This window comes from Lissotriton vulgaris, chromosome 1_1 (assembly GCF_964263255.1).
Source record: "Lissotriton vulgaris chromosome 1_1, aLisVul1.2, whole genome shotgun sequence".
Classification (NCBI taxonomy): domain Eukaryota; kingdom Metazoa; phylum Chordata; class Amphibia; order Caudata; family Salamandridae; genus Lissotriton; species Lissotriton vulgaris.
In genome coordinates this window covers 1,983,847,816-1,983,865,350 of record NC_141685.1, presented here as the reverse complement: position 1 = coordinate 1,983,865,350, position 17,535 = coordinate 1,983,847,816, and the positions used below count along the sequence as shown (strand labels likewise).

Below are 17,535 nucleotides of genomic sequence, written 5' to 3'. Positions count from 1 at the left end.
AGCAGCGCAATTAAGTAAGGTTTCTGTAAACACCGAAAGGCATGCCATGCTCATTAGTAAGGCTGGTCCTCCCGGGAGTAATGAAACTGGAACCCGTCAGAGCATTTCTTTCAATAGTCTTATTACTAATGATAGCCTTCTGTCCACAACCACCCTGCAAGGTAATGGTCGTGTTTATGGACGTGTATAAATGCATGCCTTGCTGACAGACAGCTTCTCGTTTTAATCTGAGAGTTTTTAAGATGCAGTGAATTTTCACCCCTGCACTTTATATTTAACCATGGAAGGGTATAAGTGTTAGAACTAAAGTGAATGACAAAAAAAACATAAAAACCCTCAGACTGGGAAATGTATTTCCACAATCTATTCATACTCAAGGTTTGCGGAAAAGCCTACCTCTGTTTAGCGGCCTGAATGATATTGAAGGTTTAACACCTTTTTGCCGCCCAAACAAGATAAGTCCTATAAGTTTACGTGCTAAGTCCTTTTTCAGTTCCTCTGATGTTCTACTTCTCAAGTGTTCCAAATATTGATATCCACAGATCGATGTCATTTGCAAGGGACCTAAATGTGAATGGTCTCAAGATGTTTGTAATCACTATAGATTGATCAAAGTCTAATTATATCTCTCTCCATGGGTGAGTTTTCACCATTTTTTTTAACTCTATAAGCAGGTGACTCAGCCAATACTTTTAGGAAAGTTGATCCACGTTTTCCATGCCACCTTAGAAAACTCATTTCAATTTGGCACTTTTTAAATTGTCACTCTACCACTGTCTTTCAACACACCAATCTCAATGGTTAGCTTGGATGGTGCCCTAGAATTTGTTCCCTCCATTGGGTGAAATATCTCATATGTAACATCTATACCATAATTATACTCTGACAGCCATGTATAGCTAAAGTAAACCACTCCGGTTGGAAGATGTGTGTTTTCTTAACACCAATCACTATCTGGCTGCATAATTGTAAGTCTATTGAAAATAAACCCTTATTTTATGGGAGGTGAGTACCTGTTCTGAAGCCAGTGCAACAGTCAATGTGTGCGATAATAAGGTGTTTTGCAGTTGTTGCATCTCCTTCGAAATGTGTTGATGTCCTAATGAAGAGCCAAGAATTTCTTACAAGTTGGGGTCATTAGTTATCCACTGCAAGAGATTATCATAAATATATCCCAAACATGTTCACATGAGTATAATTGCTTTATCAGTTATCATAGGCATGCAGAGTGCTGTAAAGCGTTTTAAAGCAGACATGGGCATGTCAGAATTAGAACCGAATTATTTAAAATAAGGGCAAGATTGTTCCAATCAATTAACTGTTGTTTCACCTCAATGTAAAGTTTTTGCTTCCTGTTCTACTGGCCTTTCTCTTTCCCAGCGTCCAGCTACAATATCTCAAGGTTTTTGTTTTAACACAGGTTTTGGTGTATTTAAATACCAAATATTACTCACTGACACTTACAGAATTTACTGGAAAGCAATTTTCCACTTTGAGACAACTTCATGTAATATGCCAAGTCTCACAACTCAAGGCTACCCATAATATAATAAAGCTGAAGTTACACTTTCCTGATGAGCGAGAATGAATGATAAATGTGAACATTGTACTAACTATTGAATTAAAAAAGTTCAACATTAAATTAACGTTCGATTCATTATTTCGAGAGCAACTCAGACAAAGTTATTACACATCAATCCATTTTTTAAATCCATTGACACAAGAATATTTTCTAACCCTCAACCCATGATTTAAACATCCACAAATTTCAATACCTCTCTGGTCGATATCTGTGCCTATGAGGCCGCTGAAGATCCCACCTCTGGCATTCCTTGCCCGTCTCAGTGAAATCCATTGGTCCTCTGTAACTTTCCCCTTTGCAGGCTGTACATTCCACTAAAAAAACATTACAACATGTCTAGTGAGAAACTATTTTGTAAACAAAAACATAAATGCATACAATGTCTACTACACTTTGACAATGTACCAATACTATGTTAACAATTAAACCGTGGGTTTTACTCTTTAGTTATGTGCATCTAATAAGGAACACTTACAAAACTGAATATCATAAGGATGATCATCTATGCATATTCACAAGTAAGAGTTGCCAAATGTCAGACAAGCCTGGTAAGACTATGTTAAAACCAAATGAATTGCTACTTGTGCAAATAATTCACCTGAAATAACAAGAGACTATTCTTCCTTCATATAGTCAAGACACACAATTTCATAGTAACCTATTTCTAAGGTAGTAGGATGTTTAACAAATATCAAATATGATTTTCGGATGTTCTAGAAGCAAAAAAAGGTTTTAATATTGATATTTGCAAAGACTCGTTTCTGTATCCGTTTAATATTAGCACATTATTTTCGATGAGGGAGGAAAAATATATGAGATCTATGTGTCATTTGTAAAACTGTTGTGAATATGAGTTATATAAATACGTGAGTGAAATTTACCAATATCTTCTGATGATCAAAGAATCATACAAATATGTTTGCAGAAAATAATTTAGATTAATGGCCAAATTCCAGTTTTTAGATGGGAGCAATCACAATATTAATGTTCTTATCACATCAACAATGCCATCTTTAAATCTAGCTAATGAATGTTGTAGAGTAAGATTGTAGAACAATTTTTCTAACCCTCGCACTTGAATGCTTTTTATTTTTAGATGTAACTTACTCCTGAATTAGTATTTAGTGCTAATTAAAAATATAATGGTATGTTAAAGGTGAAACCATAAATATTTTAATATACATATTCTTTTCCTTTTGCCACTGTTTTGCGTTTTTAACTTATTCCCAATTACTCCTGTGCTAAAAAAAGCTGGACAGTGTATACTATACATGGTGGAACCAATATACTGTATAGTAGGATGGTTTCTTTATTAAAAAGGGTGCAACCTCACTTTGTGAACACTTCAGTGTAATAAATAGTACAATATGTTTTAGGTAGAGTAAGGAAAGTAGTCAACTAAAATGTGAGAATAGGGTCCCTATTTGGTCTTGCTCAGACATTGCTGTTCATTAAACAGCCTTTGCAATGTTTTTGCTTGTAATAACTATTTAGTCACAATAAGGCATGGTTTGTTAACAACATAACCCCATTGGTTGCATATATCTAAAGTGCACTATCAAACGTAAACTGTTCTCAGTATATCAACAACCTGCCTACCTAAACCTAAAATGTTCTCGGTATATCAACAACCTGCCTACCTCCTACCCAATTTTTGATTTTTATGACTGGTGAACAATACTTTCTTTCTACATCAGTTGATGCCATTTACACCTTTCATGCTTTCTAGATGTATGTATTGCCTCTAGTTTATGTTTTATCTACTCAATTAGCTAACAAGAATTCCTTACCCTAAAGCTACAAATGCCCTCTTTGAAATAGTCTTACATTTCCTATTTAGTAGTATTCTTAACTTCCTATGCATTCCACCTGTTAACTTCAGCTTCTCTAATGTTGGATTCATAACCACTTATCCACTGCTGTTTCTGCACCATAAGGTCTTTCCACACTAGAATGTCTATTAATTTGCATTTCAGTATAATATTACATTCCTTACATAGTGGGAAATGTAACCAAGTCTTTTTGTATGTTTAATAGCAACATATTTAATGGTCTACAGAGATAGAATGAATCTGTTGGCATAACCCACTCAACTAAACGTATTAGGGAATTTATAACTGAGAACTGAATGTCAGTATGTGCCACAACCAATTGCTCTTGTCAGCTGAGAAAGATGATTCATGACATAGTTTTTGAATATGCCCCTGTGTAGGGCCTGTTATCAAAAATGACCCCTGTTCTTGACTCTTTTGCATCATTATTCTTCATTCCAAATGGATAGATGCCAGATAACCCATTTGTGATAGTTAATAGGGGTCATAAGTAGCATAACTTTGCTTTTCCCAGCATTACACTCAAGCCACCAAAAATGTATACAACTATCCTTAACTGTCAGATAATCTCAGCAGGCTGTAAAATTGATATGCTTCCCTAGCCAGCCTTATATTCTTAAATGTAATTAAAAAAAATGAGTCGATTGCTACCAGTCAAGATGTCAGATTCAAGGAGACCCACCTCTGTAAAACAAAAATGTTTTTCAAACAGCCAAGAACAAAAAAGTAATGCAAACAGAGGTTCTCAAGAGATGGATTGTGGGACTGCACAATGAGAAGGACACATTTTCCTCTTTTGCAAAAAGAGTCATTGTGTAATAGAGCACAGGGATTGGGAATGGGTTTTGAGATATATTAGCAAACTTTACTTGGCCCTGTAATAGGACTATGAGCCCCCAGAGACTGAGGAGTATGCCCAGGCATAAGAAAAGTAATTACACACAAGGATTGTTCTAAATCTACTCTATTGATCTTCAGAGACTGGAGCTTTCCATTCTCAGGTAGTCTGTGTAAATGATCCGATGAAGGTGGCATCTCTTTGGGGCAATCCACTGAAACACATTGACATAATATACATTGAGTTCTCTAAAGAATCTCTGAATCACCATAAAGCTAGCAAGCATGGTAGTGTCTACTCCAATGAAATGATTGTTGGTAATGTTGTTGCTTAAGGCATTTACCTACACTGAATAAATGAGCAAACAAGAATAGTGAGAGCAGTAGGTGAGTTATTAATAATGGATTAGCACATTTTATCTATGAAGATTGTTTATAGAGAGATCATAAAATACAATTTATTTTTTAAATTATTACTGCATAAGAGATTAATAATATATATATATATATATATATATATATATATATATATATATATATACACAACAGTAATCCATATGTTATCGTGGCCGTGATGGATGTGCTGAGGCAAGGCGCCGACAAGAACATTGCCCAGGCACTTGTTCTATTAGACTTGTCGGCCGTCTTTGACATGGTCGATCATGCTATCTTGAACGACTGTGTCAATAATGCGAGTATTCAGGGCATGGCTCTAACATGGATCAGATCTTTTTTGCACCAGCGCTCCCAGTCAGATCATCTGTCCACTTTCTCTGCCCCTTATTCCTCTCTTTCGTGTGGAGTCCCTCAGGGCTCTGCTCTGTCGCCTCTCTTATTTAATCTTTACATGCAACCTCTTATAGCTTCCCTCCGTCACACCCCGGTTACCATCTTTAATTATGCAGACGATTTACAGTTGATTTTCCCTGTTGATCCCACTCCCTCCTCTTGTGCCAATTTCCAATCCACCATGCTTACCATCTCTGAGTGGATGCATTATAGTCAGCTGAAGCTCAATCCCACCAAGACGGAGTTAGTATTGATAGGAGGGTTACCTAACCCCTGGAACTCTAGCTTCTGGTCCCCCTCCCTCGGACCCCCGCCTTGCCCTGTCAATTCGGTGAAGAGCCTCGGCGTAATTATATGCAGTGTTCTGTCTATGAGGCCTCAAATTAATGCTGTTACATCATCCTGCTTTTTTCATCTACGCAGGATCTGCATTTTTCGCAGGTTCCTCACTACTGAAGCACTCATACTTGTCATTATGGCTCTTGTCACCTCCTGTATTGACTACGCTAACTCCCTCTATGTTGGGATACCTGCTTACCATCTCCACCGGCAGCAGCTGGTACAAAACCAGGCGGCCAGACTGGTCTTCCATCAGCCCAAACATCAACATGTCTCGCCCCTGTTGAAGAGATTGCACTGGCTCCCAGTGGCCTACCGTTGCATGTTTAAACTTGGCTGTAATGTTTTTAAGGCTCTCATCGATCTTACCCCTGCTTTCATCACTTCTAGCCTCAAACGCCACATTCCCTCGAGAGATCTCCGGTCCACTTTTCACAACTTGCTGACTGTCCCAAGGTACAAACGCAAAAAGCATGGAGGCTTATGTTTCTCTTTCTTGGCCCCCACACTGTGGAATTCCATCCCGATTTCACTCAGACTTTGCCCCAGTTATACTTGCTTCAGCAAATCACTTAAAACCCACCTCTTTCAATTAGCTTATGAGTAACCCTGCTGTTCTGTTTCCCCGCAATTGTCTGTGAGCGCCATGAAACCGTTTGGTGACTGTGCGCGGTATAAATATTTTTAACATAACATAACATATGCAACTGGTAGTCTAGTATACAACTTTTTACACAATGAGAAAGTACATCTTGAAAGGAAATGAGAATAAAAAGGCAACGTAGTCATTAAGGATCAGGGAAATAGGTGATAGCGTCAGAAACCTATTGCTATTTTTGTGCATTAGATGTTGAGGGTCAGCATAAGACTAATAATATAAATGGTGGCACTGAATGAGATTGGGAGCAGACTCTATAAATGTTGAGATGAAAAAAACGATACTAAGGAATTAGCTCAGAGAGGTATGAGGTGTAAGTGATAGCATTTTGGTCTTGAACATGTGCACATCTGCCTAAAAAGTAGGCTGTTTCAGTGGCAGGACTGGTATGTCAAATGATATAATTTCTGTTTTTATTCTATTCACTTATTACATTTATGTTTGTGATTGGTTAATTGTTGCTTACTTTGTTCTGCAAATATATATAAATAAATATATTTACTTTTCAATGCGTGAGGTTTAGAATTTGATTTATTGAGTGCTTATGACTGAGCAGCCTCTCTCACAAAAATTCACAATACATTTCTGAATGCAATGATATAGGAAAGAGATATGTAAATCAGCATAGGTAAAGTCAGTAGGTCTCGGCAATGCCCTAGCTATTGGCTTTGTCAATATGAATGTTTTTGAGCCATGTTGTCTAGCAACACATATGTTGTTCATCATGGCTGAAAGTTACTGAAAGACCAGAATCACAGGATGTTGAGCCGACGTTGAGTCTCTTCATCCCCCATGTTGAGTATGTCCTACCCCTCCTAACACAAAAAGCAAAATTACTTAGCCTGTGCTGGCCGCACCATAGCACTTTTTTCAGTGACTTTCAGCCATGCTAAACAGCAGATATGGTGCTAAACAACATGGTAAAAAGACATTCACATGGACAAGGACAACAGCTTGGGCACTGCAGAGATCTTCTGACTTTGCCAATGCATGTTTAGTGTTGATGGGTCTTGCTGAACACATGTGGAAATGATAGTGAGAAACAGTTGAGGAGCTTTGAAGGGAAGCGCGGATGTGGTGCAACAGCCAGAGCTGCAGACATGGGAACTGGGGAACCAGGTTTTGAATCTTGGGGTCTGCTGAAAGATTTGTGATTCTGGGAAAATTGCTTACACTTACCCCTGCCGATGACAATGAATGTGTCATTGTGTAATGCAACTGGTGAGCACTGAAATAGCATTGGCTGATCTTAGCACTATGGAAAGATGGAGGACAGAACAATTGCTCCAATACTATCGGATCATGCAAAAAAAAAAAGCATTTGTGACTAGGGAAATAGTGGGAGGACGGGTCAAGCAGGCAAGCAGGAGGGGATGGGGATATGTGCAAGCAACAACAGGAAAAAAAACTAAATTGAAGCAGGATCAGTGACAAGAATGAATGTGTCACTGTGTATTGTAACTGGTGGGCACTTAAAGCACTCCAGTACCATTGGCTTGTGTTCACGCTATGGCATGACGGATGATAGAGCAAGTGCTCAAATACCATCAGATCAGGCACATTACAAATTAACAAGTGCTATTCATATTTTAACAACTTTGTAAGAAATGCATTTATTAATGTACACATTCATGAATTTTAGTGGTGTGTGCATATGTACAGAGGAAAACGGCCTGACAACACAAGTACTCCTTTGGAGTGCTTGGAAACAAAGAATAGAATAGCTCCTCAAAATTGGAGCAGTGTAAGGAGAAATGTACTTGGTCCATGTGCTATGGGAGGGCGAAACTCAAAAAGAGGGCATGACACGTGCATGGAATGATGAGTGGCATCAAAGAAATGAGAGTGATGTTAAAGTTTACCAATGGCAGGAGATGGCCGGCCCGTAAGCCAACAGATAGAACACAACACCTCTCTTCGAGACAGCGCATGCTCTGTCTAGCCGAGAACTAAAAAGGAGAGAAGGAAATATGAAAGAAACAGGAAAGGGGAAATCAGTATGAAATATTTGTCTAAAATTGTCTTTTGCTCTCTTGCACGAGGAGAGAAGAGGGGGGATATGCTTAATCTGCGTGTTAATTTTGGTTCAACAGATAAAGGAAGAGATGGGAATGGAAAACAGCAGTTGTCTGGAAATGATCATTTCAGCAATTTCATCTTTCGCCATGTTTATGATATTTGTGGTACTATTAAGGTCTTTTTAAGTCTGTAAGATTATTTTCAGTACTTTCTCTCTTCTGTCCCAGCTTATGACCAGATTCTTACCCATAGTTCTTGTTGTTATTTCGGAAGGATCTCTTAGCAGCAAGAGTAGGATCTCCTGCTTAGTCTCTAACTGTTCTTTGGTTGAAATGTCCTTCAACTTGGTTCCTCTGATTGTTGCATAATTGGGACTGGGCAACAGAAAGTGGGACATAACTTCTCTCTGGCTGGAGGAAAATTCATCAGATGCTGCAACAAGCCTTTTCTTTAGCAGGGGCAACAGTAGCAGCGCACCACTTTTTGGCATAGTTAAAATTCTTCTCATCCTTTAATTTGTTTAATGCCTTCTGATATGTTTGGGGTACTGTGATATAACTAACAGGCCTGAGACGCTGGCTGATTTGACATTCTCCCACTCTTTGCTCCTGTCTTCCAGGTGAAGTTTCAGGAAGGTTTTGGATATGGTTTTATTGATTCCTTTAATAGTCGTCAGGCAAATTTTGTTTTTTAAATTGACAGCATAAGACTAGGATGTTCACTTTTCCCCTTCCATGTGGTGGCACAGTTGAATTTCTTTTTGCTTGAAGACATTTTCCTGATTCATGCAGAAGTCTGTTCTTTTTTACTTTCAGTCATTTCAGGCCATATTTTTAATTAGTGATATTTGGTATATATTTTGCATTCTAAACCGATGGTGGAGAATCTAGCTGGAACCATAAGAAGGGACTTCCAGTATTTCCATTCTAGTACAACATTTCACTTGCACATGTATCCAGGCTCCCACGTTCTGCACCTTGGAGGACTCGGGCAATGTGCTACAAAAAGTGATGGCAAAAGGAGCAGGCAAATTTGAGAATATCATATGACGAGGTTTTAGATTTTTCAGTTGCTCCGTTGCTCTTGGGCCTACTCTCTGGTGGATTCCAGTCAAGTCTCCATGTTTTTGATTTCCATACTTTTAATAGTATATGACAACTTCAGGTAACAATTGTCAATTTATTTAAGAAAAAAGCTAAGGGTTTTCTATATCCTGTATTTTATAGAAGGGGATTCTCTGACATTTTCTGTTGGTTGCCTGTATAAGCCCAGGTAAATTTACAGTTGCATTTTGGACATGAAAAACACTTAACACAGACATCTGACAGTTTTACTAGGAATTAATGGGACATCAGAAGAACATAGCTTTGCAGTATCTGGGCCTTATAATTAAGGGTCTGTTTGTCAAGTAATAGAGCCTGACTCTGCTTTCATATAGTCTACAAGTAACCCTTGACTCTCTTCCCCCTTCGATTGGTACTCATTGATGCCAAGCTTCTGTTTGCATTTGTTTGGGCAAGTCACTTTCTCAAGGATCTGCCTTCAGTAGATTTTGTCTTCCTCTGTTTGCCTCTGAGAAATGTAGGAGCAAACATGCCCATTGACATAATGGTAGAAATTATCAGGATTTTAAAAGGGTGTAGGACTTGAATCTGACCTGGGCCACGGCGATGCGTTGCACCTCAGAGGTCCTCATTTTGAGTGCCCAGCTAATCATTGTGTTTCTGGAGTGAGCGCCAATGCTAACCACCAAAAAATACCGGTGCCTAAATACATTGCAGAATTCTGGTCAATTTGCATTGGGTCGCAAGGTAGTTTTTTGTTGCTGTGGAGAAAATCCATTAGTTGAGTGTTGGAACCCTGGTAAGATCTTTAACAGTAATAGTATTTGGAACAGCAGATTGTTCTTTCTTACATCGTAACACCTTCATACCATCCCCACCCCTTATTATGACAAAGTTCTAGAATTCTTTAGATTTTCAGTTGTCTTGCTTCAAAGCCAGTTTAGCTTTTATGCAAATGTGATTGCTAGATTATCCATGGTGTGGAATTACAAGGACCTAATAGTCATAGGGACCAACCCACACTTCTTGCAAAAGGCAACATTCCATTTTCATTCACGTCAAACAGTCAAATACTTAGTTTCTTTCAAGAACCAAAGGTTGAGGTCAAAACAGCATTGCATACAGTTGATGCCCATAGAGCAATAATCTATGACCTTGAGAGAACAAAACCAATTGGGAAGGGGTAACAGTTTTTTGCATCATTTGCAGACTGTAACAAAGGGAAATTTGTCACTAAGAACACCATCTCAAGATGGATAGCACAAACAATTCAAGTGTCACAGCAAAAGCTGCCATATAGCCAGTAACTAAACCAAGAGCACACACAACAAGGAAGAAAGCAGCTACATTAGCCTTCCTGGCAAAAGTTCATTTGAACTACATATGTCTGTCAGCCTCATGATCTTTACTACACACAGTCACAAAACACTACTGCATCGATAACCACCTCTTCAACCTAGCCACCATAGTGAAGATATTGATGCACAGAAAAGATTCACACTGCAAAACTAAATGGTTAATTTCCGGTAGGAGTAGTTTTGCAGCTTGAAGAATTTTCTGGATTTACATGAGACCCACCCGCTTTCCCAGGAAATTTGATGAGACAAGGTAAATAAAGGCATACATGAAAACCTAAATAAGGTAAAAATCAGAAAGAAACTGGGACTGTCAGTCACCAGGAAAAATAATCTGAAGCTGTAAGACATGCGCAAGGGCTAATGGGATGGGAGACTGACATCAGGAGAAGGCTAAACCAAGTCCCAAATGGTGAAGACAGTTTACGCTAAACAACAACAAAAAGAGAGAGGAAAGAGAGACTGATACACGAGGAGATTTCTGGACCCGACCACTAGATGGCGGATAAATGCACAGCATGTGAATCCAGAAAATTCTTCGAGCTGCAAAACTACTGGTAATTAACCATTTTGGTGCCTGTGACCTAGATCATAAGTTTAGTATTGTCCGGATAGGTTGTATTGGCTTTTGCACCAGATGAACCATAGGGGTCACACAGGCGTGGAACAATGTAGGTCTGAGGAAGGATCCCTGAGGGACCCCATAGTGGAGATGATAGGTCAGAGTTTTGAAAGGGTGTAGGGAAATATCCTGCTTTTGGGCAGCTATCAAAGAATGAAAGCATTTTAATGCATTGTTACAGACCCCCAGATCAAAGAGTCAGTCTAGAAGACTAGGGTGTTAGACTCTATTGAATGCTACATACAGGTCTAATGAAATCAATGCAGCTGAGAAACTATTTTCCAGAATGGAAGGTAGATGTTTGGTAAAATCCAGAATAAGAATAATCCACCAAGCGTTTGGCTTCCAGGTACTCTGAAAGCTTAGTGATAAACATTTTTTCTAAGATCTTGGAGATCGCTGAAAACAACAAAATCAGACTACAGCTGGATAATAAGACCAAAGGATCTGTAGATTTTTTTAGCGAAGTAATAAAGAATACTAGCTCGTTCTGAGCTAGTAGGAACTGTACCAGATGCAAGAGATTGAAAAGCTGGCACAGAAAAGGACTGTGTGTATCCTGACCTAGCTTCAAGACAGGTTGTGTGCAAAGGCCATTCGCTGAGCCTGAGGAACAAATACAAAGGTTTGCCTGAATGTCTTCTAGGGGAGCAGGCCGAAGTGCTCAAGATAGGGACTGGCAGAAGAGCTGGGAGGGTGGGGTGAGGGGCGAAGGGGTAGCATTGTAATTGGATAGATAATTTGATGGGGTAGTTCGGAGGCAATATTACTATAAATGCTTTTTTTTCTTCTGAGAAACCAATTAATTATCGCAGTTACTGTGATTCAATATTCTGCTGACAATATTTCTCAGGCAGTTACAGTCCAGAAACCACATTGACTTACCCAATGCTGGGAACTACTCTAGTTCTGCATTAGGATAATTTCAGACTAGATAGATAAAATTGAAGATACTCAAGAATATGTTCAGCATGATGGCCTTGTTCACTTTTTGTAGTATTGTTTACTTGATCCTCTCACTGCAGGAATGCCTAGTTGACCATTAAGGCCAAGCTTTTAGGACACTGCTAAGGTCAGGTGTTAGTGACACAACAGTCAGCCCCAGCAGTGATCACATAAATCAGATAACTTACTCAAATTCATCATAACTAAAATCACCAAATACATTCAACTAATGAACCTCCGCTCATTCTTCTATTAAGATCTCCAAAATAATCCTTTATAGCCTCTTCCCTCCTATTTCCCTCCTTGGATCAACTCAAACCTCACTTTAATACTATGATCAATCAGACAACCCTTCTAAATTCTTCCCTCGCCTATCCCTCCTTTGACTCATCCCAAAACTAATTTTCCTACTATTATCTCCCTAAACCATCTCTAGAGATTCTTTCTGACATTTCTCCTTATACTCACCCCAAACCTCATCTTACTACTATAATCTCCCAATGTAATCTTTCTAGACGCTTACCTCATCTATCCCCCTATTCACTTCATTATCCTTTTCAATCCAACTAACGGAGTCACATATCCACCACTCAAATTAACTAAAGTTTAACTATACTAATCCACCACTAAGTCTTTTGGGGTTCTGGAGTAGCATGCTACTAGTTCAAAAGCAATTCAACGCCTTGTGGGGTAGTAAGCATTATACAATTACAATACAATACAATGAATGGGTCATTCTAAGTTGTTGGTTATAGCCAGTCCACGTACCGAAAATATTTTACTACTTCTAGCCACTCTTCTCTGTCAAACAAGTAGTTTTCATTCTCGGGTTTTTCCAAAAATCCAATGTCCGAGATTTTTCTTTATTTATCGTAGGACCGATTACTAGGCAGTATTGTTCCTTATCACGTAGTTCCCGTTGGAGTACAGTGGGTGTATGGGCAATACATTTTGCCATTATCTGAGAACAATGAGGCTCCAAATTATGGGAATGTTTTGGGATTCGTTAGGACTCAGTCATTGCGTTTTTTGGTGTAGAGTGAGAAAAATAGTGAGGCAAGAAGACAGCCATGTTTAACTCCATAGTTGATGGTGAACTGTCAGCTTGGGTCATTACTTTGACTCAGACTTACTTGGAAGTTGTATTTGAATGCAACATTCAAAAAAGCTAGGCATGGTCTAGGCACAACAGAGAAAGTTTACTTATAATCTTTCCCTTGAAAATAGATCACAAGCTAATGTAAAATCCAGGATGGGGCTGTAGAGTGCTTTCTTCTTTTTTGTAATCTAATTCTGACTAATACAAAGACTTGGTCAGTCATTAAGAGGCCCACTTTGAAAACATCTTTGATTGGGCTAAGCATGTTGTTCTTTTACTTGCAAAGAGACGTCCAATGAGACTAATGCATCTGTATGATTTCAGATCATCTTTTGGTCTCTTCTTGAAGAAGAGCATGGCAATGTTGTTTTTCCAAGAGCAGGTTTCAGTGGCTAAGATCTCTTATAACATTGCAGTTAAAAATTTTGCACACCGTTCGGAATACAGTTTAAAAACGTCTGGTAGTTCCTTTTTTGCGCCCAAGGGTTTCCAAGTGGGAAGCTCTTTAATGACTAACAACATTTTCTCTACCTGAAAGATGCTTTCTACTTCTGTGTTACTTTCAACATTGACAGTCAGTTCTTTAGTTGTGAAGGAAAGCTTGAGAGTAGTGTTTGATAGGTTGCTACCGGAAGTGCTTGATAAGCTGAAAACCATAGCTTATTGATGATTTATCTGCAATGTTTGCCTGAAGGATGTTCTTTCTAGTGGTAAGCTCTTCACTGATTCTTTTTCAGAAATTTGCAAATCTAAATCATTCCAGTTGTATTTTTATTGCCTCACCCTCTTTTCTTTTTATAAGCATTTTATTTCCTGGATTTTTAGATTCCCTCCACTGGGGACCTTGAGTTTTCAGTTTCTTTTTAGGTCTCGAGCCTAGCGTTGCAGTGGCACAAGAACTCTTGTACGGGCTTCAGAAAGCTGCCCACATGCTGGTGCGTGTGGTTTTCCTTTCCGCGGCTGCCATTTGCTTTTGCATGCTTTCGTTTTTTTTTTAAAGCCAGCATGCAATTGGGCAGAGGCGGGCGCATGTACCGCCTTTGCTCTGCCCATTCCTATTGATGTCTAGCATGCGCATCAGCGCGGCACAGACGACAGGCTCCCTCGCCCCCGTCCTCTGTGGGGTGCGCGCACCACTGTTTTATTTTTTTTTAAAATAACACGGATATCGGAGGAGTTTACTGCACGCTAGGCTCTCTGAAAGGTCGATAAGGCGGGAGCAGGGTCAGTCAACAAAACTTCTGCAGCTCCAGTCCTTCTTCTCTCTCTCTCGCACACACTGGCCCGGACCCCGGGGAGGCGCCACCCGAAACACTCACTCTCGCTGTGGAGAAGGTACACTCTCTTTTAGCCTTGTCGTCTTCCAACATTGAGACGTGACTCCTCTTGGCTAGCCGCCCGCCATTCCGGCTTGTGGAGCTAATGGGTCTCCTCCCCCATGCCAGGGCTGGGGGGCGCTCAGTGAAAAACAGTAACTTGGTATTCGGGGGGAACAGTGATGACCATGGATCTCTCCGAGAGAGCAGCTGAGCATCTCAATGTGTCTGTGTGATCGCCCCACTGTCCAGATGGGCACGCTGTGTCCCACCCTCCACACGCCCCTAACAACCCTTGAGACATCCAAGAGCCCCCGGTTAATCCGCATGAGATCATGGTGCCTGCCTGGGATCCATTTTGTGCAATCTCTCCTGGAATGTAAACATTGCTTTAAATCTGTCTAAGCTATGAACATGATACTGGATAATCACGTAACCGTTAAATTACCTGCGCATATTCGTTATCTGGGTGCACTAACTAACCGTCAAAGAGGGCCCCAGACAGCTCTCTCTCACTCTCTCCCCACGGCCCTTTCCCTCTCTCGTGCTCTCAATCTCTCTCTCTCTCTCTCTCTTCACGGCCCCCCTCTTTCTCTTTCTCTCCCCGTCTCTTTATCTCCCTGTCACTCTCTCTCTCCACTCTCTTCCCTCTCGTCTCTAGCTCTCTCTCTCCCCCTGCCACTCTCTCTCTCTATCCACGGTTCCTTCCCTCTCTTCTCTAGCTCTCTCTCTCTCCGTCACTCTGTCTCTCTCCACGGTTCTTTCCCTCTCTTCTCTAGCTATCACTCCCCCTGTCACTCTCTCTCTCTCTCTCCACGGTCCTTTCCCTCTCTTCACTATATTTCTCTCTCTCCCTGTCTCTCTCTCATTGGTCCCTTCCCTCTCTTCTCTATCTCTCGCTCTCCCTGTCACTCACTTTCTCCCTGTCACTCTCTCTCTCTCTCTCTCTCTCTCTCTCTCTCTCTCTCTCTCTCTCTCCTGGTCCATCCCCCTCCCTCTAATCTCTAGCTCTCTCTCCCTGTCACTCACCCTCTCCCTGTCACTAACTCTCTCTCTCCATGGTCCATCCTCTTGCCTCTATTCTCTAGCTCTCTCTTTCTCTCTCCCTCTCCCTGTCACTCACCCTCTCCCTGTCACTCACTCTCTCTCTCCACGGTCCATTCCCTTCCCTCTATTCTCTAGCTCACTCTCTCTCTACCTCTCCCTGTCACTCTCCCTCTACCTGTCACTCACTCTCTCCCTGTCACTCTCTCTCGCTCTCCATGGTCCATCCCCTTCCCTCTATTCTCTAGCTCTCTCTTTCTCTCTCCTTCTCCCTGTCACTCACCCTCTCCCTGTCACTCACTCTCTCTCTCCACAGTCCATTCCCTACCCTCTATTCTCTAGCTCACTCTTTCTCGCTCCCTCTCCCTGTCACTCACCCTCTCACTGTCACTCACTCTCTCCCTGTCAGTCTCTCTCTCTCTCCACGGTCCCTTACCTCTCTTCTCTATATCTCTCTCTCTCTCTCTCTCTCTCTCTCTCTCCGGCATCGCTCTTTCACCCTCGCTCACCAGCGCCTGCTCTCCACCTAGCGGTAACGCCTAGCCTTTAAAGGCTGACACTACATATTTGGTGGTAATGTTGGGCTCTTCTAAAGTGTACATCAAGGGTTTCAATGTAAACATCTTGTTATGTCACCCTGTCATCTTAGCCCGACAACTGGGTTTGAATTTGTTGTGACAAACGGAAGAACGAATCCTCCAGGCAACGCCAAATCTCAAGCCTGGGCCAATCGCCAGCAAGTTCTCTGTCCCATGCACATCCCATCACAACACGCTATCTCATGCATTACACCCATGGGAGTATTAATCAAAAAGATCAGTCAAGGGCCCGTAAAACATGGAGCCACACCCACGTACCCTGCCTGGGATGTACAGCACTAGGGTACCCACGCAAGCAAGGATGCAGTGATGTGCCAGTACTCAGTCCTGAGTGCAGTAATGTGCCATGCTTTGATACCAAAACATCTGTGTGCTGGGGGACCACATCCTGGTATACAAACATGGGTGTGGTGATGTGCAGTGCTGAAGCACCTGGGCCATGCTCTGGTACCAAGACACCTATGTAGTGATGGGCGCTCCTAGGTACCCAGATATAGGTGTGGCGATGGGCAGCACTCCAGTAGCCTGTATGGGTATGATGATGAGCCCTGTCTACAGATGTGAAGATGGCCATTGCTCTAGTACCCAGACATGGGTGTGGTGAGGAGCAGCACTATAGAAACAACACTGCTCGTGTTAAACACCTACATTAATACAATGCAAGCACTTCGTTTCGACACTTCCTACTCTATACGTGGCAAAGTCCACACGGATCTAAACAATTTCAGAGTGTGGTGGTTTCAAACTCTTGTAGGATGAGAAGACTGTTGAAATATCCAAGAGTCCCTGCTTCACTTTCACAGTTTCATCTCCCAGAAAAGGACACAGACAAAACCAGTAGCTCAGCATTTTGTTTTGTTTTCAATAACCAAGGAAAATAAAAAATTCAATGAGTATGATTTCATAAAGCAGCCGTCTTTAATACTGGCTTCCATTCTTTTTTTTTCCATAAGGGTCTCCTGCCCCCAAAATGTTTATTTGGGGGTTTATTTCAGCAGAAATTAAATGACTTCTACATTTTGTTGTAAGAAGTGGTAAGATTCCCACCCAATATGAGGTAAGCTTCTGGTTTGAACAGCCACTTTTAAACGAGTATAAATAAAGATAGACAAGGCACTGTTGGTCTGGAATTTATTCCAAAAGGGCTGTTTCCTTAAAACACGATAAGATAAACTAGCTGCTTGTCTTCAGGCTGGTAGAGGATGCACAGACGGAACTGTAAAGAAACTATCAATAAGTATCACATTTTTTTTATTTCTGTAGTTTTTTATTGTATAAAAAAATATATATTTACATGGAGCATGGAGTATACATGAGTGGAGGAAAGAGAGAGGAGAGAGAGAACAGAAAAAAGGAATGAAAAAGGCGCCACGAGGGGGGGGGGGGGGAGGGGTATAGAGAGTTGGCCGCCGGCCTTCCTTGTCCTGCAATAGTT

The 17,535-nt window shown here is 40.9% G+C and overlaps 1 protein-coding gene across 4 annotated transcripts in view; it reads right to left on the bottom strand.

Annotated features, from left to right (window-relative positions):
- The window catches only part of HGF (hepatocyte growth factor), a 479,128-nt gene that overhangs the window by 203,311 nt on the left and 258,282 nt on the right, over positions 1–17,535 (bottom strand). For all 4 annotated transcript variants that reach the window (XM_086919817.1, XM_086919823.1, XM_086919811.1 and 1 more), the window contains exon 6: positions 1,776–1,896. In XM_086919817.1, coding sequence (XP_086775943.1) covers positions 1,776–1,896 — 121 coding nt within the window. The remainder of the gene's footprint in view (positions 1–1,775; positions 1,897–17,535) is intronic.